Source organism: Orcinus orca, chromosome 2, assembly GCF_937001465.1.
Source record: "Orcinus orca chromosome 2, mOrcOrc1.1, whole genome shotgun sequence".
NCBI classification, from domain to species: domain Eukaryota; kingdom Metazoa; phylum Chordata; class Mammalia; order Artiodactyla; family Delphinidae; genus Orcinus; species Orcinus orca.
The window spans coordinates 174,957,001-174,984,503 of NC_064560.1; the positions used below are offsets into that span (position 1 = coordinate 174,957,001).

At 41.0% G+C, this 27,503-nt stretch overlaps 1 protein-coding gene across 16 annotated transcripts in view; it reads left to right on the top strand.

Moving 5' to 3' along the window:
- Positions 1-27,503, top strand: part of TTLL5 (tubulin tyrosine ligase like 5) — a 309,168-nt gene that overhangs the window by 228,888 nt on the left and 52,777 nt on the right. For 15 of the 16 annotated variants that reach the window (XM_033408371.2, XM_033408745.2, XM_004262260.3 and 12 more), the window contains one exon: positions 21,801-21,883. In XM_033408371.2, coding sequence (XP_033264262.2) covers positions 21,801-21,883 — 83 coding nt within the window. Of the gene's footprint in view, positions 1-21,800; positions 21,996-27,503 lie in introns of all 16 variants that reach the window. The other variant, XM_049706827.1, reaches the window with a different exon arrangement.

Consider the following 27,503-nt stretch of genomic DNA (forward strand, 5'->3'; position numbering starts at 1 on the left):
GTGGTTGAGAGCCAATAGCACGATCAGAAGGATGTATGGTCCCTCACCCTAGAAAGAATAGCCTTGAATCCTTAAGAGTGCAGCCTCTGGAGCCAGCCTGCCTGTGTCCCATCCCACCCACACCCCTACACACACACACACACACACACACACACACACACACACACACACACACACACACTTTACTAACGTGAGATCTTCCACAAGTTACAAATTACTTAAACTCTTGACTTCAGTTTCCTTATTTGTGAAGTGGGGATAACAAAGTGTATTTGCTTCATAGGACAGTTGATAAATATTAGCAGACTTAACATCTGTAAAGTACATAGCACAAGACCTAGCACACTTAAGAACTCAGTAAGCCTTAGTAACCATTATAAGCATTCCAAAACCACACTTTCATTCCCAGGTTTGAGAAGCCCACAGTTAGGTGGGAATATCAGTGAGTTGGATATGAATGTTGAATTTGCCAGTGTGCTCCTGATTTGTGGCTTTTCCAATCATTGCTGAGATGGCCCGTGGTGCCCCTGTGGCTAGTCTGCTGGTGGAGAGGGGGGCTCCGTCAGCAGGCAGCAGGGCTGGACATTCGAGGACCCCACTCACTGCCCTGAACTCACTGCTGGCAGGAGAGCACTTCAGGCTTCTGAGATGGAATTGCAGCTCTATGGACAAACTTTGCTTTGCTGCATTTTTGTGGTTTCTTCTCTCTGACGGGCAGGAGTGTGGGAAAACCGGAAGCAGCTCAGCACCAAAAAAGCACAGAAGAGGGGGGGAAAGCAAGATTTCTTCAGAATTTAAGAAATATAATCCAAGTATCAAAAGGCATGCTATGAGGCGTTGTTCCAGGAAATAGTTTCCAATTTGCCTTTAAAACTCTAGCACAAGTCTCTGAAGCTAAACAAGTTAGCACTAATGGAGACCTGAACATCCTTTCCCTTATATGTAAACTGTAGTGCTGTGAGGCCCCTGCTGTTTTCAATATGCTTCCGACTCTTAGGAAAAAGAATAGCATTGTTTTTCTCTGAACTGACTCAATGAAAAGTTCCCCCTAGGAAGTATCTAGATAAAGTTTTTAAAAATAATCTTTTTATTTAAGAATTATTTTAGATTTACAGAAAAGCTGTCAAGATAGTACACATAAAGATAAATAAACCCAGTTTTCCCCACGGTTAACATCCTATACTGCCATGGTACATTTGAAGACTGCCATACTAAGAAACTGTCATCGGTACATTACTATGAACTAAACTCCATACTGTATTTGGATTGATGAAGTTATTTTTAATCTAGAGAAACCTTTCATGGCTCCCAAAATCAGGATCCTGAGTATCAGTCAATACACTACTCTTATTGTTCTGAAGTAATTCTTGTTCCTAGCAAGCGTAGTAAGTTACTTAACATCTGTGGGACTCAGTTTCCTATTTAAAATAGGGATAATAATAGTACCTGCCTCATGGGGTTTTTAAGAGAAATAAATGAATTAATGAATGTCAAGCACAAATACAGTGCCTGGTACATAATAAATGCTAAATAAATGTTAGGTATTATGGTTAATACTAAGTTGGCACTTCAAGAAATTTTCATGTAATTTTTTACTTTCTTCCTGCAAGATGTGTTGCTTCATTTGCTTGGAGCTTATTGCGGCCTTTATTCGGGCTCAGTTCAGATGAATCAGGAACCCTCAGTTATGACTGGAGGGAGATACAGAGTCACACTCAGGAATGCCATAGTTGTCCCAAGAGACACAGCTAATGAGAAGTCGTGATGAGCTTTTGACCGTGCCAAGCCCTGTGTTTTTGGTTGAACTTCAGGCTTCTCCTAGCACAGCAGTTGGCACTGGACAAATATAGAAGCAATTTCCAAGAGCATCAAAGTTTCCACATCCTAGAGGGTTGAGTCTAGAGAACAATGGAACATAAAAGATGGAATGTCGTTTGGATTTTGGTGCAAAGGGAATTGAGAATCAGAACAGTGGGGTCCTGTTTCTTTATGATAGTAGTCAGGTCACTTTTCCTCTAAAGGTTTCAGCTTCCCATCTGTAAAACAAAACCCACTGTCCCCACTGAATAATTAACCAAAATAACCTGTTTTCAGTCTATTCTGTTGAAAGATTTTTAATGAACACGTTTGTTTTTTAATATTGATGCTTTACAGCCATTTTCCTCATCCTTTCTTGGCCCAACAGTTCTTTGTTACAGTTCTCAAATTCATATATTTATATTTCCTTTAGCTAAATCTCACTTGTCAATTCTGTGAAGAGAGTGGTTTAGAATTTTTTTTTTACCTTTTCCATGGTGCCAATACCCTTTTTTGATTTTCCTCTTTAATGTTTGTAACACTTCATAATTTAGTACCAACTTCAGATCCTCCTTTCAGAACTATTTGTGGTATTTCTTCCAAGCAGTCAGCTGAACTAGGAAGGATGACAGCCTGTGAACAACTGCATGCATATGAACTGTTCCTTCCTTGTAAAAGACCTCTTTTTTTTTCAGAGCCAGAATCACACTCTCCAGGAAATATGGAGAAAGAAACCTGAGATGATTAAAGTTTGCCAGGGAGGTGGGCAAAACTCATAGACTAGAGATGAATTTGGAAGGGCAGGGTCAAAGCTGTTTACCTTGGGACTTCTCTGAAGAAAGAAAACTGTATGAGAAACACCAGACTTAACACATTTTTGACCGGAGACGTATTACGGCCACAGGCATTCGTTTCTGCAAAAATCCCCCAGTCAATAATGTGTTAACTAAAGGACTTTTCTTTAAATAGCTGGGGTTACCTTTCCTTGCCAGGTTTTAGGATATTCTGCCTCAGGGTGACCTCAGTAGAAATTGAAGTCAACTGCCGTTCAGTGTCAGCACCCAGGACAGTGGTGTTTGCTAAAGGCTGCTAGGGAGTAGGAAGGAGGAAAGCAATCAAGAGCCCGGGAGCATGTTAAACCAAATACCAATTAATGTGACTGGAACATTTGGTGATGTCAGCAATGTGCTGGAGGTGCTCAGAGGTTAATGTCAGAAAAATATAAAAATAAGGATCAGGAAAAAAATATGCTATATCTTTTTAACATATGAGTCATTAACAGGAGGCAAAGTGATCAGGAGTTACAATGGTCCTAAAGTAGGGTCTTGATGTGAGCACTGAAGATGTCATATTATAGGTTAACCATCTTCTCTCAGCCTTTCAGCCTTTTATTATGTGTAGTTTCAAGAAATACAATTGAATCTGTAGCATATCCATCCTTAAATATAAAATTTCTAAATTATGCATTTCCCAAATATATAATTATAGACTTTCAGTGCTGGAAGATAAAGGCCTGGATGAAGGCACAATGTCGGGCTTCGGGTGTAGCAAGATATACAGATGGTCAGTGGCAGAACCAAAGCCAGAATTCATATCCCCCACTGTGCTAACCCCATACTCTTCTCAGTAGACCACTGATTTCAGACCCCTCCCCCACCCCCCCACCAGTCCATTCACATCCATTCTGTACAGCAAGTGGCAGATTAATCATCCTAAAATACTGCCTTTGGGAAAATGCAGTGTCAGCACTTAGGAACTCACTTCCGTTCCTTTCCACGCCAGTTTTACCACTTAAGTGGCCAATGAAATACGCAAGAGGAGGAAGAATTAGTGTCACCCTCATACTGCGGTGTTGGGGAAATGTCTGTTAGATGTAGCACAAGAAGGATTGCATAGAACAACAACATCGAGGGCTTTATATACTGCCTGTCTATGGGAGTGCAGTGTAGGAAAATACTGGGAGCCCTGGAATACACCAGACAATGCCCTCTCTCTCTAAGGGGTAGGCCTGGGGCTAGAAAGAGCTAAGGGCCAGTTGAGGAGTCACCACTTAGACTCCCTTTCCTCTACCAGGCCTCAGCGTTTGGACCTCAGTGGTGGCATTAGGAGATCTTAGGAATTGGTTTGGGCATGACGACGATGACATCAGTCAGAGAACTAGGTACTAGTAATCACTTCTAACCAAAAGTTGCCATTGGGATATGTATGGTCCAGTGGGGAGAGAGATACATGAGAGTCATAGAATGATGGATCTTCCTTTGGTGATTCATACTTAGGTAATTTAAATTAAAATCTTACTTCTCATTCCTGCTTGCTGGGATGTTAAAATGGTAATATAAATGTTGGGTATTTCCCATCTCTCACTTACCTTCTTTCTTATCTGATTATGAAAATCCCTTTTTTAAAGGTTTGGACAGAAACTTAAAATAGCCTTTGATAGAATTCCTATCAGTTTCTCTGTAATCCTCTGTCCTTATTAGCAAACTTAGACTTTCTTCTCCGAGGATGAGCAAATATTTTAAAATCTTGGGGCCTGGGAGTAGATAGTATAGCTTAAAAGAAAGCTCCGTGGAGAAGATTCAGAGGAGCTGCCAACCTCCAAAATAAGTTTAATCAAGAAAGAAAACAACATTTTAGAAAATCCCTAATGTGCATTGGTGTGTAGAGCTAGAAAAATCTATCTAAGAGAGAGCAAGCAGTCTGGGGTCAGGAACGATTAAATGGAAATGAGAACACCTGAGTGAAAAATTGCGTTGAACACAGTGAATCGAGATTGGGCACAGCAGAAAATTGAATTAATGAAATTCAGGACAGATTTTTAAAATTCTGCCAAAATTCTGAGGAAAAGGTATACAAAGGTAAAAATGATGAGAGAAAAGATAGGTTCAACCTAAAATAGTGAATTCCAGAATGAGAATAGAATAGTCATTATTATAGGCAAAATAGACCTAACATAAGGACATAAAGGGTTTTGAACAATATAATTAATAAGATTAAATTAACAGACATGCAATTTTATGCCCTGCAGAGCTCCCAGGGAGTATTTTTCAAAACGAAACTATCTCAGTGTAAATCCTAAAAAATCGGAAATTATACAGTCTTCATTCTCTGACCACTTTACAATAAAATGAGATATTAAACATATAGACAAATGTCCAAATAATTTTAGAATGTTAAAACATTCTTTTAAGTAACTTGGATCAAAATTATTTTGGAAACTACCTTGAAAATAAGAATTGTACATATCAGAACAAGACAAGAAAGCCCACTCTAGCCACCTTTATTCAGCAGTTAGGCAAGAAAAAGAAATAAAAGGCATCAGTGTGGAAAGTAAGAAGTAAAACTGTCTATTTGCAGAATGCCACTATTTGCAGACGACATGATATTGCCTACAGGTTGCATACAACCCTAAAGACCCCACCAAAAGACTGTTAGAAGTCATACATGAATTCAGTGAAATTTCAGGATACAAAATTAATATACAGAAATCTGTTGAATTTCTCTACACTAACAATAAACTATAAGAAAGAGAAATTAAGAAGAGTGCCTTTTACAATTACATCAGAAAGAATAAAATACCTAGGAATAAATATAACCAAGGAGGTGAGAAGATCTGTTCACTGAATGCTATAAGGCACTGATGAAAGAAATTGAAGACAAAAATAAATGGAAAGATATTCCATGCTTATGGATTGGAAGAATTAATATTGTTAAAATGTCCAGACTTCCCAAAGCAATCTACAGATTCAGTGCAATCCCTATCACAATTCCAATGGCATTTCTCACAGAAATAGAACCAAAATCCTAAAATTTGTATGGAACCACAGAAGACCCAAATAGCCCAAGCAATCTTGAGAAAGGAAAACAAAGCTGGAGGCATCATGCTCCCTGATTTGAAACGATATTACAAAGCTACAGTGATCAAAACAGTATTGGCATAAAAACAGACACATAGATCAATGGAACAGAATAGAGATCCCAGAAATAAATCCAGACATGTATGGTCAATTAATTTACGACAAAGGAGCCAAGAATATACAAAGGGGAAAGGACAGTCTCTTTAATAAATGGTGTTGGAAAAATTGAATAGCCACATGCAAAAGAATGAAACTGGACTACTATCTTAAAACATACACAAAAATTAACTCAAAATGAATTAAAGACTTGAATGTAAAAATGGAAACCATAAAACTCCTAAAAGAAAACATAGGCAGTAATCTCCTTGACTTGGTCTTGGCGATGAGTTTTTGGATTTGACAACAAAAGCAAAAATAAACAAGTGGAGGGCTTCCCTGGTGGCGCAGTGGTTGAGAGTCTGCCTGCCAAGGCAGGGGACACAGGTTCGTGCCCCGGTCCGGGAAGATCCCACATGCCGTGGAGCGGCTGAGCCCGTGAGCCATGGCCGCTGAGCCTGTGCATCCAGAGCCTGTGCTCCGCAACGGGAGAGGCCACAACAGTGAGAGGCCCGCATACTGCAAAAAAAAAAAAAAGAAAGAAAGAAATTTACTAAGAGAGTAGAACTTAAATGTTCTCACCAAGGAGAAGGAGAAGAAAGAACAAGGTAAGTATGTGAGGTAAATAACTAGATAGGGGAATCCTTCCAAAATGCATATGTATGTCAGATCACCACGATGTACTTTGAATATCTTGTGATTTTATATGTCAAGTCAATAAAGCTGAAATAATTTTTAAAAACAAGCAAAAGAATTATATGTATCAAAACTTATATTTGAAATTTAGGCAAAGATGCACTCAAAGGTAAATTCATAATTATTTTCAGTGTTAAATATGGAAAGATTGTAGAGAAATTAACCAAGATACAAATGGCAAATTAGCTTCAACCAATATAGTGGTTTCAGCTGATTACAGCAGAGCGTCAGGTTAAAAGGAATTATGAGGACTTCTGTGAGCTCAGCAAGACAGAGTGCTGTGATAGATTAGTAATGTCTGATGTTGAGCGTAGTGAATATGCACGCCACATATTTGTCATACCTGAACTAAGCTTCCATCTCTAGAAGTTAAAAAAGGGTCAATAAAACAAAGCTAAGAAAAACAGATCAAAGGAAATCAAGAAGAAAGCAATATAAACTGAAAAGCAAGCAGCAAAATTAGTTAAATCCAAAACCTTGTTTAGTTCGGGGTAGGGGGACAGGGAAGGAGAAAATAAACACAGTTCTGCCAGAAAAATAAGAGAACTAAAAATAGAAGTTTTTAAAAGTAGATATAGGGGAGATTGAAAAATTATGAGGACACTGTACACAATCGTATGCTACTAAATTTTTTAAACTGGATGAAAGATAATATTTTGAAAAATATGAACTATCAAAATTGGTTCTTGAATAAAAAAAAAAACAAGTAGAACAAGGTAGAAGTTTTTAAACTATCCAAATGGGTTCTTAAAGAAATAGGGTACACACGTAGGCCTAGGAAGCAATTTTAAAATATCGTCTTTAAAGTAGTTCTTTGAACCTTTTTCCTGAAGTATTTGGAGGCTTCCAGCTGCCTGCAAAGTAAAGTTGAGAGTCCTTACTCTGGACATTGAAGCCCTCTGCAGTTTGTCCTCCGTCCTGTCTCCAGTCTGCTTCACACATGGCTCCATTCATTGTTCCTACCTGCTCATGTCATGCCCCCTGCACAGAATGCCCTTAACTATCTTGAATCTAAGTCCTGCCTTTTATTCAAGATCAGGTTCTAATTTATCATCTTGACACAGCTTGACCAGATGCCCCATTCTCAGCTCCTCAGCTGACTCTTCCATCTGCCTCCTTGTCTTATTTTTCCTTTTCGTATGTGTTCTGCTTTTCGTTAAGTCTATTAGGGACAGATATCTTGTCTTCATCCTTTTATCGTATATATATTGAATGTGCACTGCTGTGCATTGCTGTAAATATTGGTGATGACACCAGTGGACAAGACAGACATGAGCCCTCTTTTCATGAAGGTTGTTTTTGAGAGACAAGAGAGAAGTTCAGCCCCTGATATGGCTTATATTCATGATAAGTTCTCAGGAAATGGTAGTGAAGGAGGTGGTGGTGAGATAGAGATGGTGGCACCATAGTATTTTGCATCAAGGATCACTAAATAACAATTATCTCTTCGTTAGTTATTTAGACCATGTAGAGTAGTGTATGGGAGGCAGTAGAGTACAACTGCTAATTTCCCAAGATTTCGAATTAGACTTGAATCCTGGCTCCTTTACTTAATTGACTGTTATTTAGGGATACCTCTAAGCTTCTGTTTTGTTATCTGCAAAATATTACCTACATCGTGGAGCTGTTCTTAGGATTTTAAAGGAGATCGTGTGTTTCCCTGACATATATTAAGTGTCCATTGCATGCCGGTTGGTGTAGTTTGTAATTCCTGCTGCCGTTATTGTTCCCTGTTAAAAGAAATCTCACTTTTGTTGTTAGTAAACTGATATTCATAAGTATGATTTGGCTCTAGCTAGCAAGGCTGTGGAAATTCACACACATTCTGATTTCCTGAACACTAATAACTCTAATGACTACTGAAGGCAAAGGCTTAGTTTCAAACAAAACAAAAGATTAGATTTGGACTTACTGACTTCCAGTCAAGTTGGCTCCGTAAGTTCTCACTTAGTATTCCACCTCTGCTTCAAATAGCAGTGATAGATAAAAAGCTTAAAGAAGAAACAAGAAACAAGGGAAGCATCTCCTTGGCCCCAAAGTGTACAGAAATGAATAGCAATCAGTGAATGAGGCTGAAGCAACAAGTTTTCTGAGCCCTGCTGTGGAAGCAGGCGGTGGCAGCCTGGAGCTGAGCTCCTGTGGCATATTGGGGCCTGAGAGTACCCTACCCGAGAGGAGAGACTCATTAGTAGAAAATAAAACAGTGATTTTTTTCAACTGGAGATGATGTTGCCACCCAGAGGACATTTGACAATGTCTGGAGTCATTGGTTGTCATAACTGAGCGGGGCGGGGGGGGGGGGGTGTTGCTACTGGCATCTAATGAATAGAGTCTAGGGATGCTACTAAACGTCCTGCAAAGCACAGGACAGTTCCCCACAGTGAAGAATCACCCAGTCCAAAATGTCAGTAGTACCAAGGTTGAAAAATCCTGAGCTAAAGAATGCACTGGGCTCTTCTACAGGGAGACTGACAAAGCTGACATGGACCCACTGGCTGAGGCTCCATCTTTATATAAGGCTATGGGCCTACAGAGTTAGAAAGATAATGAAATACCCTTGCAACTGTTCATGTCTCAGAACTCACCTGGATTTCTATTTATCTCTGAGGCAGGGGCACCAGAATACCACTGTAAAGTCTGGTTCTGGACTGGGGTCAGGGGGACTGGGTAGAGGCAACTGTAAAATCTTCAGACAGAGAGGGGTGAGCAAGTAGGGAGACAAAGGGAGGAAGTGATTTCTATTCAAAATGAGCCTGCAAACCAAAATTCTAAAACGCATGAATAAATCTAATATTAAGAAGAATTGCCAGCAGAATCAGCAACTGGGCCATGAATTCCTTGCAGATGAAATTAATATTTTTGAATGGTCAGACATATTAGATCATGTATCTAACAGTATCTTGTGGAACATGACATGTGACTCTGATAGGAATATCAGAAGAGAGAGCTGAAGGATAGATGAACAAGCAATACTTTAAAAAATAACATAATTAATCATTAGAGAAAGGCAAATCAAAACTACAATGAGGTATCATCTCACACCGGTCAGAATGGCCATCATCAAAAAATCTAGAAACAATAAATGCTGGATAAGGTGTGGAGAAAAGGGAACACTCTTGCACTGCTGGTGGGAATGTGAATTGGTACAGCCACTATGGAGAACAGTATGGAGGTTCCTTAAAAAGCTACAAATAGAACTACCATATGACCCAGCAATCCCACTACTGGGCATATACCCTGAGAAAACCATAATTCAAAAAGAGTCATGTACCAAAATGTTCATTTCAACTCTATTTACAATAGCCCAGAGATGGAAACAACCTAAGTGTCCATCAAGAGATGAATGGATGAAGAAGATGTGGCACATATATACAATGGAATATTAGCCATAAAAAGAAACGAAATTGAGTTATTTGTAATGAGGTGGATGGACCTAGAGTCTGTCATACAGAGTGAAGTAAGTCAGAAAGAGAAAGACAAATACCGTATGCTAACACATATATATGGAATTTAAGAAAAAAAAATTTCATGAAGAGCCTAGGGGTAAGAGAGGACTAAGGACACAGACCTACTAGAGAATGGACTTGAGGATATGGGGGGGCGGGAAGGGTGAGCTGTGACAAAGCAAGAGAGTGGCATGGACATATATACACTACCAAACGTAAAATAGATAGCTAGTGGGAAGCAGCCACATAGCACAGGGAGATCAGCTCGGTGCTCTGTGACCACCTAGAGGGGTGGGATAGGGAGGGTGGGGGGGAGGGAGACGCAAGAGGGAAGAGATATGGGAACATATGTATATGTATAGCTGATTCACTTTGTTATAAAGTAGAAACTAACACACCATTGTAAAGCAATTATACTCCAATAAAGATGTAAAAAAAAATAAAAAATAGCTGAGAATTTTCGGGAACTGGAGAAAGATACGAGTCCTCAGCTGAAAAAAAAAATCATTTCTTGTACCAAAATAAATGCACCTCTAGACACATCATAGTGACAGTGCAGACCATCAAGCATAAATGGGGAGTCTCACGTATTATCTGAAAGAAAATTCACTTTAACTACAAAGGAAAACAGAATACCAGCATTCTTCTCTTCAGAAGTAATAAGTGGCAGAAGACGAGAGCTAATAGCTTTACAGTGTTGAGATAAAGTAACTTTGAGTCTAGAATTTTATATATAGCTAAATTGTCATTCAAGAAAGAAGGCAAAAAATAATAATAATTTGAGGGCTTCCCTGGTGGCACAGTGGTTGGGAGTCCGCCTGCCGATGCAGGGGACACGGGTTCATGCCCCGGCCCGGGAGGATCCCACATGCCACGGAGCAGCTGGGCCCGTGAGCCATGGCCGCTGAGCCTGTGTGTCAGGAGCCTGTGCTCCGCAACGGGAGAGGCCACAGCAGTGAGAGGCCCGCGTACCACAAAATAAATAAATAAATAAATAATTTGAGATATTCAAGGTCTAAGAGTATACCACCCATGGCCTTCACTGAAAGAAATAGCAAAGATAAAAGTGAACACAGAATAACATGAAACAGTGAAGTGCAAAAATTTTATAAAATGTCTATAAATGTTAGTGACTATAAAAATAATTGTTGGTCTTCTTTGAGAAGATAAAACACATTTAAGACAACAACAGGATTCAGGGACAAGAGTAGTCAGTGGATAGTAAATGTATAACAGATCTGTGTCAAGTTTAAGGACAGGACAGAATACTGAATGGCTTTATACTTTCTTAGAAAATAATAGCTAAATAATTAATATACAGTCTATTGCTTTCAAACCAACAGAGGGGAAGAGAAGGGAATGTAGAAACTCTGTGAATCCAGTGGGAGGCAGGAAATGAAGGGAAAATAAAAACAAAGGAAAAAGATGGTAAATGGAAAATTTAAACTAAGATAAAGTAAAACACATGTGTAATCACAATAAATGTTAACAGATTATACTCTTCTATTAAAAGATAGATTACCAAATTCCATTTTTTAAAATGCTCAGTTATAAGCTGCTTAAAAGAGACATACCTAAAGTAAAATCTTGCAGAAAAGTCAAAGATTGGAAAAAGGTAAACCATGCAATACTAATTAGAAGGAAAACTAGTATATCCATAGATAAAATTAAGCAAACATCATTGATAGGGATAAAGAAAAGCACTTGTATGCACTTAACATAACTTCAAAATATATAAATCAAAAGCTAACAAATTATTTAAGAGAAATTCACAAATTATCATGGTGAGTAATTTATTTAAATATACTTCTATCATTAACTGACAGGTAACTCAAACAAAAATTTCTGAAGATTTTGAATATTTGAAATGGAGAATTAACAGTTTGCTTTAGTAAGTGGCTTTTAATCTTTTTTGACCACCACTCATAATTTAAAAATACATTTTATATGCAAGCCAGTAAAAATATCTCTATGTATATGAAATAAAAGTTTCACGAACTACTACTTCCTATCCTTTTAATTTATTAATTATTATTTTGTTTTCACAGACATTATGCACTGAAGCATAATTACATGTGAAAACACTTGAGAGAGTGTACCTAGTCCGTAAAGTTGGTGATGATCCTATTTCTCTCACTGGGATTTTAAACTCTCCCTAGGGTATGACACTTTGGAACTATAAACTTCATAGAACAGGTGAAGCCATGGAGGCCAGAACAGTTCACACCAACTGACCCATGGTCATAACACCCAAGGGAGAAGAGCCGTAGTAATTGTTCATGTTCATTCAGGCTTACCCAAATCTTCCTGACTGGATCTCCAGTGAGATAGTATTAAGTGCTGGCTCCTTCTTTATTGTAGAGTTTGATATTTCAGTCTCAAGGTGTTATTTCTAAGACTTGAGAAGCTAGATCTTGCGAACAGCCTCGCGAAAGAAACGGTACTGGGTTTAAAGAAAGACTGTGATGTCTGCTCTAATCTAAAGACTTGTGTTTTAGAAATGACTTTTTTTTTAACATCTTTATTGGAGTATAATTGCTTTACAATGGTGTGTTAGTTTCTGCTTTATAACAAAGTGAATCAGCTATACATATGCATATGTTCCCATATCTCTTTCTTTCTTCTTGCATCTCCCTCCCTTCCATCATCCCTATCCCACCCCTCTAGTGGTCACAAACCACCTAGCTGATCTCCCTGTGCTGTGCGGCTGCTTCCCACTAGCTCTTTTACATTTGGTAGTGTACATATGTCCATGCCACTCTCTCACTTTGTCACAGCTTACCCTTCCCCCTCCCCATTATCCTCAAGTCCATTCTCTAGTAGGTCTGTGTCTTTATTCCCGTCTTACCCCTAGGTTCTTCATGACCTTTTTTTTTTTCTTAGATTCCATATATATGTGTTAGCATATGGTATTTGTTTTACTCTTTCTGACCTACTTCACTCTGTATGACAGACTCTAGGTCCATCCACCTCACTACAAATAACTCAATTTCGTTTCTTTTTATGGCTGAGTAATATTCCATTGTATATATGTGCCACATCTTCTTTATCCATTCATTCTTTTTTCTTTATTCTGCTCTGCAGTAGTTATTTCCACTATTTTATCTTCCAGGTCACTTATCTGTTCTTCTGCCTCAGTTATTCTGCTATTGATCCCTTCTAGAGAACTTTTAATTTCATTTATTGTGTTGTTCATCATTGTTTGCTCTTTACTTCTTCTAGGTCCTTGTTAAACGTTTCTTGTATTTTCTCCATTCTATTTCCAAGATTTTGGATCATCTTTACTATCATTATTCTGAATTCTTTTTCAGGTAGACTGCCTATTTCCTCTTCATTTATTAGGTCTGGTGGGTTTTTACCTTGCTCCTTCATCTGCTGTGTGTTTTTCTGTCTTCTCATTTTGCTTATCTTACTGTGTTTGGGGTCTCCTTTTCGCAGGCTGCAGGTTCGTAGTTCCCATTGTTTTTGGTGTCTGTCCCCAGTGGCTAAGGTTGGTTCAGTGGGCTGTGTAGGCTTCCTGGTGGAGTTGACTAGTTCCTGTGTTCTGGTGGATGAGGCTGGATCTTGTCTTTCTGGTGGGCAGGTCCTCGTCTGGTGGTGTGTTTTGGGGTGTCTGTGGCCTTATTATGACTTTAGGCAGCCTCTCTGGTAATGGATGGGGCTGTGTTCCTGTCTTGCTAGTTGTTTGGCACAGAGTGTCCAGCACTGTAGCTTGCTGGTCATTGAGTGAAGCTGGGTCTTGGCGTTGAGATGGAGATCTCTGGGAGGTTTTCGCCATTTGATATTACATGGAGCTGGGTGGTCTCTTGTGGACCAGTGTCCTGAAGTTGGCTCTCCCACCTCAGAGGCACAGCACTGACTCCTGGCTGGAGCACTGAGAACCTTTCATCCACATGCCTCAGAATAAAAGGGAGAAAAAATAGAAATAAAGAAAGAAAGGATAAAATAAAGTAACGTAAAATAAAATAAAGTTATTAAAATCTTAAATAATTATTAAGAAAAAAATTTTTTAAGTAAAAAAAGAAAAAAAAAACGGACGGACAGAACCCTAGGACCAATGGTGAAAGCAAAGCTATACAGACAAAATCTCACACAGAAGCTTACACATACACACTCACAAAAAGAGGAAAAGGGGAAAAAATAATATATCTTGCTCTCAAAGTCCACCTCCTCAATTTTGGGAAGATTCGTTGTCTGTTTAGGTTTTCCACAGATGCAGGGTACATCAAGTTGATTGTGGAGCTTTAATCCGCTGCTCCTGAGGCTGCTGGGAGAGATTTCCCTTTCTGTCCTTTGTTCTCACAACTCCCCGGGTTCAGCTTTGGATTTGGCCCCACCTCTGCGTGTAGGTCGCCTGAGGGCGTCTGTTCTTCGCTCAGACAGGACGGGGTTAAAAGAGCAGCTGATTAGGGGGCTCTGGCTCACTCAGGCCGGAGGGAGGGAGGGCTACGGATACGGGCTCCTATCCTTTTTAAAATGCTGATTGTGTCTCCTAAATTGATTTTACAACCCTGTTATGAGTCACAACTCACAGGAAAACATTAATAGCCATGCACAGACTCCTGGGCCCAAAAGGGATAATATACGTTCTTTTAAAGTATACGTGGAATATTTATAAAACTTCAGCACATACTGTGTCACAAATGAAGGCTCCACCCATTTCAAAACATCAATATCACACTCTATAACTATAATAAATATACTTAATTTAGAAATAATAAGATAGTTTTTTTTAAGGCCTATGTGTTTGAAATTTTTTTTAAATAGGGTAACACTCAGTTGTTAAAGAGGTAGTCATAAGGAAAATCATAAAATATTTAGAACTGAATGGCTATGAAAGTATGACATATCAAATTTGTGGGATAGCCAAAACTACTCGAAAGTAAATTTGTAATCTTAGATACGTTTATTAGAAAGACAGGAAGGATTGAAAATCAGTGAGTTAATCATTTAACTTGAAACGCTATAAAAGAAACAACAGAGTAAATTAATAAAAATAAAATAATAAAAATATGGAAATCACTTAGAAGAGCCTGGCACATGGGAGAACATGAGAGAACAGTGCCTCAGTCAGTGTCTGGCACGTTAGGTGTTCATTAAATACTTGGTGCAGGAATGAATGAAATTGACAGCAAACAATAGCGAGGCTCACGTCTGCAATGACTAATAAATAAGAAAAAGAGAAAGTCCCACATAAATAATATTAGGGATGAAAAGGAATGTACCAAGAAATATGATGGATTAGATAATGTGTAGTATGTTTATAAAATGAGTCCTGTGCACCACTACCACACACAAGTTGACCTCACTAAGTGTTTCTTTTTTTCTTTTTTTTTTTTTTTTGCCGTACGCAGGCCTCTCGCGCAGGCTTAGCGGCCATGGCTCACGGGCCCAGCCGCTCCACGGCATGTGGGATCTTCCCAGACCGGGGCACGAACCCGTGTCCCCTGCATCAGCAGGCAGACTCTCAACAACTGCACTACCAGGGAAGCCCACTAAGTGTTTCTTGAATTGGTTTTGGAACCAGACCCACATTAACAATGTTCTAATTGTTATTTGCTAAGGAGTAACATGTTAGCTTCTGTTTGTGAAATGCATATGTAATCCCTGGACAGGATTACACAAACAGTTGTTTGCACGTAGGTATGTTGTAAGGAAAATTATAAGACATTTAATCTGTGAGTAAATGTTCACTAAGAAAAGTCAAAGTCTTTTTTTTGGAATTCAGTTCTTTAACCTAACTTGCATCTTAGGATTTCCTCTGTCCTTTGAGAATTGAAAAGTGGTTGATTGTCACCGGTATTTTATAAAAATGATCAAGTTTGAGGGTTTTTCTTTTCAGGACCTTCACAGATGCCACCGTGGCCACTTGCCACACCCTGACAAGATCAGCATTTCTCGCTCTACTCTTTCTGTAGAATCTTGAGCATTTTCCTTTTGTATGTCCTTCCTTCTACAGAAGGGTCGTCCCTGATGTGGTGACATGAATCCAAGATAGACTTTCACTAAACCAGTGAAATAGAAAACTAGTACCTCTGTGTTAGAGATGTGGAAAGCCTTGAAATATAGCACCAAACCACAGTCAACCTTGTGAAGTAATGAACAAAACAGATCTTAAAGAAAGAATATCACTTTCAGGAAAGCTTCCACTGATTAAAATAATGGTCTGGGGTGGGGTGTGGGGAGGAAACCACAAATAAAGGAAATACAGACCCATGAAAAGACACATCACCCTTACCAGCAAAATGGATAATGGGGGTTTTACTCATTATAACCCTCCTTGGTGATGGCATGTTATATAGGCCTGCTGTATGGTGTGGTCTTGATGCCAGTGGAACTGCTAGCCAGCCATTTGATCAGCTTGTATTCCCTAAGTAGAGACTTGCAGTACAAGAAGTCTTTCAAAATAATAAATGCAGTATTTATTAAAGACAATATTTCCACTTACAGAGATATGATTTGTTTGTAACGTATCATTGAACAACATCTTTGAAAGGTCCAGAAGAGCTGTTTCCCCTCAATGCCCATATCAGGATCTTTCTTGGGCTGCAGGAAAATGGAAGAGGCAAGAGGAGCAGAGAGAAATGGAGCAAGTGAATTGAATTCTGGGTTAGGAAGTACATATTTAATTTTTAAGGAAACTCTTTAGGTACTAGCTATGAACACGTCCCAAGGAAAGTTCCTGCCTTCATGGAGATGTCACTGTTAATGGAGGTCTTCTAATTCTTCATTGCCACTGTATATGGCCACATACCTTATTTCAGTTTTTAAGTGGCTCCGTCAATCAGGAATCCTGTCCTCAGCAGCTTTTGATGATTAGAGACAGTTCACCTGCAGAGAAGGGTCTGAACTAAGCCCATTACCACAGCTGAGATTGTAGTAAGCCTCTAACACTCAACCTTTGACTACATCTCCTTTCTGTCTCCTAGAACTTGCACCATTTCCGAGAATAACAATTAAGGAAAACTACAGGATCAGATAGTCATACCTAGCACTCTTCTTGGTTTGAACTCTAACTTTTGTGTGATATAACGTTAACGGCACCTTTCTCATCCCATCTTTTCAGTATTTCTCACCGCAAAACTCTTGAACTTTTTTTTTTTTTAATTTATTTTGGCTGCTCCAGGTCCTAGCTGTGGCTTGCAGGCTCTTAGTTGTGACATGGGGACTCTTAGTTGTGGCATGCGTGCGGGATCTAGTTCCCTGACCAGGGATCGAACCCAGGCCCCATGCATTGGGAGCGGGGAGTCTTACCCACTGGATCACCAGGGAAGTCCCTGCATACTTTTATAACTCATTTTTCTGAATTCATCTTTAGCCAGCTCTTTGTATTCCATTTGTACTGTGATCAGAACACCACTGGTAATGTCGCTGCATCCAACACACATTTAACTTTGCACATTCAGCTATTCAGAGAGAAAGAGAAAGTACAATTTCGATAGTGGCTGATTCTACTTGATATTCCCCTCAGGACAAGATGGGAGATGCAAGCTTCTCTTATAGGAAGAGCATCCCACTGTACTATGTGTAATTCTCATGCTTAAAGACGCATATTCTATGTGACAAGCCAGCTACTTCATTTGGTGCACAGTTGAAGAAACAGTGATTAATTCTGATGCTGGCAGGGAAAAAAGGTGTGTATTAGCTTTATTAAGAGACAGGTTGTCAACCTCAAATGAGACCTCTCTTCCAAAGGGAGTTTAAGAGTAATTTTGACTGATTTTGATTTCTGACTGGTAGGTTGCCAATAATTACCTTTTGACTTCAATAGCAAATCACTGTTAAGTTGCAAGTTCTGAATATCTGTGGTCATTCTTCTACAGTTTAGCACCAATAATCCATACTGAATTAGAATCAATGAGTCATCCAACTTAATATTTTTTATGTAGATAGGCTTATAGTGAATGCAAAGATTGTCAATATTCCTAAGTAAAAATAAAAATACTAGTAATAGTTAATGTTTATTTAGCCCTTAATGTAAAACCCAACACTGTACTAGGATGTGCTTTACATCCACCATCTTATTTAATCCTCAACAACCCTATGACGTAGGTCCTGTTACCTTAATGTCAAAGCCCAGTAACAGACTTAGAAACAACCAAGGGGGGTACTTCCCTGGTGGTGCAGTGGTTAAGAATCCGCCTGCCAATGCAGGGGACATGGGATCAATCCCTGGTCCTGGAAGATCCCACATGCAGCGGAGCAACTAAGGCCGTGCACCACAACTACTGAGCCCGCGTGCCACAACTACTGAAGCCCGTGTGCCTAGCGCCCGTGCTCCGCAACAAGAGAAGCCACCGCAATGAGAAGCCCAAACACCACAAGGAAGAGTGGCCCCCACTCGCCACAACTAGAGAAAGCCAGCACACAGCAACAGACCCAACATAGCCAAAAATAAATAAATAAATAAATAAATTTATTTTTTTTTAAAAAAAGAAAAGAAACAACCAAGGGAACATATACATACCTTTCTATGTAAATACTTCCTAAAACACAAATACTTTCAGGAAAGCAGCAAAGAATCATTGCAGAAGCAGATCAGCAAGTGCAAATTAACATACAGCCTCTAGACAAGCGATGTTTTAAAAGTTCTCATTTCGGAGTGGTTTGTCCAGAAGTTGGAACATATTTTCCCAAGGAAATGATGTTATCACAGCAAAAGCATATTTACCCATGATGTGCCTAAAGTTGTAATAACATAAACCCAAACCATTTTGTGTACCAGTGTCTCTATGGAAAAATTTACTCTGAGTTTCCCCTTGGACATCTGTGGACACATTTCTCCTCCAGTGGGGAGAAGGGGACCTCGTGCGAGAAACAGTAGGACCGTTCAGAATGTTCAAAGTCGGAATCAGCAATGGCTCCTGAGGCCTGTGGTGGGAGTTGCTGGAGGGAGGAGGATGGAAGAGTGAGTAGAACTGGGTACAAAGGGGACACAGGGGCAGGAGATCTTGGGTAAGGAAGAGGAGGAAGCCTATAAAGGTGAAGGGTGGGAGAGGAATTCCAGAGAGGAGAAGAGAAAGAAGTCACTAGCTCTAAACCCCCAGGGACTCTTCACATGCCTCCGGAAGCTTTCTGTTCCCTGCCCGTATTCTACTGCCTCCAAAATGTCGCCTGCCTGCTTCCCTTTTTACTGCTAACACTAGGGCTTCCTCCAGGACACTGAGATCAGCCCTGTAAGTTTTCTTGACTTAACTTCTCCTAACACAAGTGAATGGGCCTTTGGGTTTTTTAACTTTTATAAAGGAAAGAGCACATGCTAGGCCCTCCAGAACTTTGCCTTTTTCACTTGGACCTGGAAGCACAAATATCGGCCTACAGATGCTTTGGATGTTTTTTTGGGTCCATAAGGGGCTTAAATAAATTGCATACACATTCCAGATGTAGCTCTCCGAGGCTGAGGCTTGGGAAAAGGGAAAAAGCCCTCTGCTCCTTTCTCTTCTTTTTGCCTCTGTGGTTCCCCTGTCCTCAAAGCGAAAGTGGAAAGGAGTGGGCAGCGCCCAGATCGAGGCTCGGTAGAGGGGAAGGGCTGTGAGACAGTGTGATCCTTGCATCGCTGCTGGGGTGTGTTCTCAAGTGGCACATCTCCATCAGGGGTGTAGGGACCACCTGGGGACCTAAGCCTCTCCCGGCGCTTCCCATCCCACCTTCCTCTACTCACCAGTCAGTGTTTCCCTGACTTCTCTGGTGATATGAATCACCTGGGCACCTGGGGAGCTAAAAAAGCCTGAGTTCTCAAGGCCTATCCCAGACCACTGAATCAGAATCTCCAAGTGAAGGGCCTGGAAAGCTATGTGACTGACAGGCGAGCCCAGGTGATTCCCGTCAGGGATGTTTGGCAAACACTGCCTGACTAACCACCACCCACGCGCACACTTTGATGGTCTTTAAAGTCTCCCGGGACATTCTAAGCCCCTTTCTGCCTCAGAATCATTAGATGGACATTTCTTCTCCGTGAAAGGCTCTTTCCTGTTCCCTGCTCTTGGCTAGTGCCTGCTTCTCCTGACTTCAGGACGTGCCTGAAGCACGATTTCCTCAGAAAGGCCATCCTTGACCACTCTCCTCACCATGTACACAACTAATGGTTTTTATTTAGTTAGTTAAAATTTCGTTTATTTATTTATTTTAAATTTTTCATTCATTTATTTATTTATTTTTGGCTGTGCACGGGCTTTCTCTAGTTGCGGCGAGCGGGGGCTACTCTTCGTTGCGGTGCGCAGGCTTCTCATTGCGGTGGCTTCTCTTGTTGCGGAGCACGGGCTCTAGGCACGCGGGCTTCAGTAGTTGTGGCACACGGGCTCAGTAGTTGTGGCATGGGAGCTCTAGAGCGCAGGCTCAGTAGTTGTGGCACACAGGCTTAGTTGCTCTGCGGCATGTGGGATCTTCCTGGACCAGGGCTCAAACCCGCCCTTGCGTTAGCAGATGGATTCTTAACCACTGCGCCACCAGGGAAGCCCTATTTATTTATTTTTTGAAGAGGTTTTTTCTTTTGGCCGCACAGCGTGACTTGGGGGATCTCTGTTCCCTGACCAGGGAGGGGTTGATCCTGGGCCACGGCAGTAAAAGCCTGAATCCTAACCACTAGGCCACCAGGGAAATCTCTTTCTCCTCACCATCTAAATCAGGTTCCCTGTTTCATTCTCTCATAACACCTTGTGCTTTTTCTCCGTAGCATTTATCACACAGTTTGTATCTTATGGATTTGCCAAATGCCTACCTCCTACCTAGCACCAAGCGCAGGAATGCTTAATAAGTATTTTTTGCTTGAGTGAGTAAATGGAAAAGTAGTGTTGGGCGAAGGTACTACAGGTTGGGTTGGATGCTGCTCAACAAATAAAGAACCGAGTATGAGAACTTGAATCTCCCAGGTAAAATTGTTACATGTCAGCTAAAGTCAAGGGAGATGGGCCCAACAAATAAGTGTATTAATGGGGCAGTGGGTGAGATTACTTCAAAAAATATTTATTAAGTACCTAGTATGTGCAAAATGCAATATTAGGAGCTATGGATACAACACTGAATGAGACTGAAGCAGTCTCTGTCTTCATGGAACGCACATTCTAGCAAGGATGACAGCTGTTAAGCAACCAGTTACACGGTTCTATAATTTTGGTAAATGCAATGAAAGAATGACAAAGCTGTAAGAGCCTATAACAGGGAGACCTGGCGTGGTCTGTAGGGCATCAGGCCAGTCATAGAACTTCTAAGACAAGTGGCTGGGGAAACTGTGCCCAAAGAATCTAATAGACTCTGTCCTATCTCTTGTCAACGGTGGCACGAGGGGAGGTGCCTCTGGATATGGCTTCTCAACCTCGGCACAGTTGACATCTTGGACCAGAATATTCTTTGTTTTGGGGCACTTTCTAGTGCACCGTAGGAAAGGCTTAGCACCATTCCTGGCCTTACCCACTGGATGCCATAGGCCCCGCAGTTGTGACAACCACAGATATCTCAACATCACCAAGTGTCCCCTGTGAGAGGGTGGGGGGAGGAAGCAAAATCTGCCCCCCTCCCTCCCCCAGTTGAGAATCACTGCTCTACGTGAAACTTTTTTTTTTTTAATGTCTTTACTTATGATTTATCCAAGTCAATACCAGGAACTTAATTTATTCATTCAGTAAGTATTTGTTGAATGCTTAGGCACTGGGGACACAGTAGTGATCAAAGCCCGTGCTTTCTTGAAGCTGTGTTCCGATGGGGAGAGATGGACAATAAATTTTAAAATATGTAACATTTCAGAAGTAGGGGATAGGTTGGTCTTAGAAGTTCTTTCTGATAAGACGACATTTGACTTGAAAGAAGAAAGGGAATGAGTGGCAACACCAAAAGCAAGAGGCAGAGCCATTGCAGGGCTGTAGTTGACCTCACCTTTCTGTCTGCAGGTCTAACCAAGCTGCTTGTGTTTCAGAGCGTCCTCCACAGAAGGGCAGCTGGACGGACTCCAGAGCAGCCTTAACCCTGCAGCCTTTGTGCCCATCACCAGCTCCACAGGTCAGTTCCAGGTGGGACAGCGGGCAGGGTCTGGGCCAGCAAGTTCTCTCCTGCCTCTGAAGAGAGCTCCAGCTCAGAGAACGAAGCATCCAGGCCTCTGGAGCACTGGCAAGTGGGCATTTTGTTACTCTCTTCTTCCAAGTGACAGCGACATTTTAGGATGAAATGGTTTTCCAGAACTAGTTTGGGGTAGGCAAAATTTCCCCGTCTGGTAGAATGTTATCAGATTTGCAGCATTTAGTAAAAAGCCTGTATTTGACTGGTGTTCTACTGTTTCTAAGGTATTTCCACATGTAGTATCTCACACTAAATCCTCACCACAACCCTGTGAGGTATAGCTTTGTCACCTCCACGTGAGAAAACAGAAGCTCAGAAAGTCAAGGGGCCTGTGGGAGACGATCCATGCATGCAGAGCTGGAGCTGTGGTCTAATCTGCGTCCTGTCATGCTAATGTCATAGTTGGTTGCCAGGTAGTTGCTGAGGACCTCAAGCCTCTCAACATAGAAGTCAGGCATCATTGGTCCAGGGATAGTTTTCTGTGAGGAAAAATTCATAAAAATACACTAATAGGTAATCAGAAGATTGAAAGCAAATCCACTTGGATTCAACTCAACAAGTGTTTTTTTTTTTTTTTGAGCACCTCCTGTGGAGGAAGTAACATGCTGGGCACTGGGGTGCGTAAGGGGTGAACTAGACAGTCCCTGCTGTCAGGGAACCTCGAGGCTGGGAGAGAGAGAGGTCGGCGGGAGCCTGCTGGGTGGGGTGGGGAGGGATGTCTGGCACTGGGGACGCAGAGAATGACAATAGACAGCCTTGGCGCATCGCTGTGTGTCAGGCACACTTCTGAATGCTTAACGTTTGTTCACAAAGCATGCATATAACGTAGCAGCTGTAGTCCTCGTTCTACGGCTGGAGAAATAAAGGCACAGACAGGTTATGAAACGTTATCTCAAATCTCACAGCTAGTGAATGGTGGAGCAGTGTTTGAACCCAAGGGCCAAGCTGACCCCGGCTCTTTAGGGATTGGGGAGGACTTCCTAGAGGAAGAAGCATCTAAGCTGGGGTTTGACTGTAGACAGGTCAGCCAGGAGAGGGGAGGTGCGGGGTAGAAGGAGTTCCAGGAAGAGGGAACAATGTGGGCAAAGGCCAGTTGAGGGAAGGGGGGGTGGTGAAAAGGTGCTGTGTTCAGGGAGCCCTCGTCCTGAGGACTGGGATCTGAGCCGGGAGTGGCAAGAGAATAGGCTGTAGAGGTAGCAGGGCCAGCCTAGGAGCCGGGGAAGGAACTGTTCTTGAGAGCAGTAGGGAGCCATCGAGGAGCTTAAGAGCAGGGTGCGAGGGTGTGTGTGTGTGTGTGTGTGTGTGTGTGTGTGTGTGTGTGTGTGTGTGTGTGTGTGTGTGTGTGTGTGTGACGTAATACACCTTCAAATGATTACAGGATCACTAAGGAGCCTGGTTAGTTTGACTGTATTATGGGATACATAGGCTTACTGTGAGGTTTAAAGGAAGCAGTATACAGAGAAAGGCTCTATAACTGCACCCAAGTCAGGTAATAATTTGAAAAGAGTATAAAGATTTTGTTTTCCACTTAAACTCTTTGAACCTGAATTCCAGAAATATTTGATGGGAATATAAACCCCCCTTTCCCCAAAAAAAGAATTACTAGAAGATGGTAGTTATTTTTAAGGAAGTGAAATTTCCACCTTGGAACTCTTATGGCCTGAGAAGTGAGTGGCTAGGAGAACCATGGCCTAGTTGCAGGGTTCCCATGAGAGACAGCTTTTAGAGCCTCTGTAGCTCTTCAGATTTGCTGAGGCTGGAGACGCTTCCAAAGCTGAGGAGATCCAGGAAACCTGCGTATTTCATTTGTGTGTCTAATTGATACGTTAAGTATGGAATTGAACTCTTTGCATGCACTCTGGGTGAGCAAGTTGGAAATTTGAGGGACAGGTGGGCCATACTTTCAGCATCTTGATCATGAATTAGTGTTTACCGACTGTTGACGGTACTTAGAAGTTTTTGTAACAGTTGTACTGAATTTGGCATCAGTATAAAACCACAGAGCAAGGAGGAGTTGTACTTCTCCCTGGCTTCTAATATCTATCTTTTCTCCCTGCTTCTACCTTAAGGTAAGTGCATTATTCTTCTCACCTTGTTCAGGTAGCCTGCTGTTTACTGCTGTTGTCTCCAAATGACTCTGGGCCTCTAAAGTCCTTTGAATTTGTTCCTCTTCTATGACTTTCCTGGTGTTCCTGATACTTAAAGAAATGCTGATGAACATGACGTAGCAAGGTTCAGGCATTTTCCATACTTCCCAATAAATGTTTTACCTTAGCAACATCATAATAACTAACCCTGTTAGAGTCATTTATAGAGCTAGTAAATAACTACCTGGCACTTAAGTGTTTCACCTACAAATTATGTTTTTCTTTATTACACATAGATTTAAAGGTGTTATTCTAGGGGTTTAGAAGCATGTCCTTTAACAGGGAGAAGGTTAGGTTGCTATTAAAAACATTTTTCTTTAAACCCACAAGAAGGAAGAACAACCCCTAATAAGTCAAAACGTTTACACATCTCTCTGAGAGCTGGGAAGTTTTGCGTGCATAGGAATCACTAAACTGACTATGAAAGGTATTTAGCCCCTGTCTGGTCTGGTTAACTCAGTTATTGAGTCCGTGAATATAGCAAAAGTCTGCTTCCTGACCCCTTGACCCTTCTTTAAGTCTAGCCCAACCAGGCCTTCAAGCTGTGCGACCTTGTTCGTCAGATAGTCTGAATGAGATAGATAGTGGTTCATCCCAGGGCGCTGTTGAAAAGCAAGTCAGTCCTTTCCCGCTGATGGTGGCCTAGTGTCATTCTTGTTACTATGAACATTAAATGAGGTAGTGAATGGGAAAGCTCTTAGGAGAGTGCCTGGAATGCTCCATGAGTGTTAACTTTCCTTGACTTCCCTACCTCAGGCTATATATTCTGTGTTTGCTATAGAAGGGGAAGGTGTAGAGTCAGCAAATTTGGAAATCTGAGAAGGAAGCTGGAGTGAGGGCCTTTGGCTCAAAGCCAAAGCCATTGGCCTTCCTTCTTTATAACCATGGTGTTCTTCTTGAGGTCTGAAGTGGTGATGGTGAACTAAAATAGCAGAGAGCAACAGATTAGATAACTGGCATTTCTCTCATGCTGATTTGATGGTGTAAACTACCATTGTTGTAGGGCCTGAAGCCATACCAGCTGCCCTCGTCCCAGCCGCTTAGCTTATGCCTAAGCTTTTCCTGTCCTGGAGCCCAGCCTCTATATGCACTCCGCCCAACTTTTTTTTTTTTTTTTTTTTTTTTTTAAGCTCTTGTAGATCTATAGTTGGAGGAAGGGACCATACCACCTTTTGAACACCAATGCTGGATTACATTTACAAGGAGTGAGAAGCAGTGTCCCGCGTTAAGCGTTTATCATTTCGGACCCTGGTAAAATTCAGGGTAGCTTTATGCTCTTTGCGTGGGGACAAGGCAGCAGCACGTCAGTGTGCCTCTGCCTGCCCACTTCGTTGTCTCTAAGTGAGACAACAAGAGAAAGGAACTTATTTTAATATAAAGTAAACCCAGTGGAGCCCAAACCCTAAGGATCTAGAAATCACTTTGACTTTCAAATGAAATTATTTGCCTGGCAGCTCTCAGCAGACTGACCTATTTTCACTATCAGATTCTTGTTCGTTTCACATGCGTTGTATAGTTGTTGGAGATCCCGGGTGGATTTGGAGTATAATAAATTAATAATAAAAATAAACTCTTGAGATGCTCGCCCTAGTGTCTTATACCCTTTATTGCTCCCAAAACGTTCTTCTCTCCCCAGAGTCAAAGGGACAAGAATTTGGGTCTACTACCCACTTTTAATGCTGTTAGAAAGCAAGAGAGAGAGAGGATGGATATGATGTTTGGCTGGCAATGGCGCGCCAGCATCGGGGAGAATGATGATCCCCTAAAGTCTAATTTTAGATTTGACCTCTTGTCCTTTCGGCCAAGATTAAATAAAGTGTTAAGTGGGGATTTTTTTTACATTTTTCAGGATCTTTGGACGCTCCCCAAGTTATTTTTGCCAGATCCAAACCCTTGCCCACACAATCTGGAGCCCTTGCTACAGTTATAGGACAGAGAAAATCAAAGTCGGTGAAGTCAGGGCCAATTTAAGGTAACAGTAAGAAATAAGAGCATTTTTTAAATTATAACTTGCTGACTTTACGCCACAGCAAGAGACTTAATAGCTGTCAAGAGAAGTGATATTTTCTCAAAATGACAAGGAAATTGGCATTTTATAAAACCAAAGCTCAGAAGGACTCTCCAAATCTGTGGGTCCAACTACTGCTAGCTTGCTTCTATGTTGACCTACCAGTAGGTGGCACTGTGGCAGTAAGAAATTCCCTTCCTATTATGGAGGCATTTGATGAAAAGTATGGGGACATTCAGGCCAATCAGAGAAAGAAACTAAAGCCAAAATTGAGTTATTCACAGGTAAAATGTAACAGACTATACTGAAAAGCATGACATTTGAAGATCAAATTACAATTGCATCTAAAGAGAATGAATATTTTTTATTAAAGATATTTATTATTAAAGAAGGCTTTTAGACTACCGTTGGATAGTTTGTGAACTGGATTTTCAGCTAATGGGAGACAGGCAGGGAACACATTTTTTTAAATTGTTTTGTGAGATTGATTAAGCTTCTTTCTGAGTTACTTAATATAAGCATATACTATAATGGGCAGCAAAACGAACTATAAACCCCATCCTACCACTCATCCAAAAAAAAGCTCCTACATTAAAGAAATGGCCTGACTTTGATCATGTGAGGCTGTACCCACACTTCATCAGTGCTACCCCCAGTATTTTGTTCCCAGCTATCGCCTTCAAAACTTTCCAGAAAATTCAATGAAACTGCAAAGTTTTGATGATTTCTTTCCTCTTTGCTCTACCCTACACACTAAAGCATTAATGGCACACCTGCTATGAGCTTAATACTCTTCTTACCTCTAGGGGAATATTTATAAACTTATTTGAGAAGCATTATTCATCAAACTACCCCAGGAGAGCAAAGGAGGGAGGAAAATTATTTACCCACCACAGGATTCATTTACATTGGACCAGAAAGCTTCAAATATCTTTCCCCAGCCCATCTAAACTCTTTCCAAAAAGGAATGAGAAGAGAGAAGGGAACACCAAATCCATGGCTTGGTCATCTACCTACCAAAATGTACCAGAGAAACTGAAAACAACCAGAGTTGCATTGGTAATACTTCACCAATGGTCCTTTAATCCTGATACTAAGCAGCCTATCCGGTGATGTGTTCATCACTAATAACATATATTATAGAAAGCTAAAGCAAGAAGGTCAATATTTCCTTCAGGAGACTGGCAGCCAGAAGAATGAATATGACATCAAGCTCCAAACCAAACCAGCAGCCTGCCAAGAAGCACTAATGTCCGTCCGTTTCCAGGACTGTGAGACTTGGACCTGCCTCAGTTGTAATATCACTTTCCTTGAACCTATTTCACTAGTATCCCTTACAATCCACCCAGAACATTACATGGCAAAATAGGATCATCAGCAAAAAAGCCTTGGGAAAGAGCCCATCTCT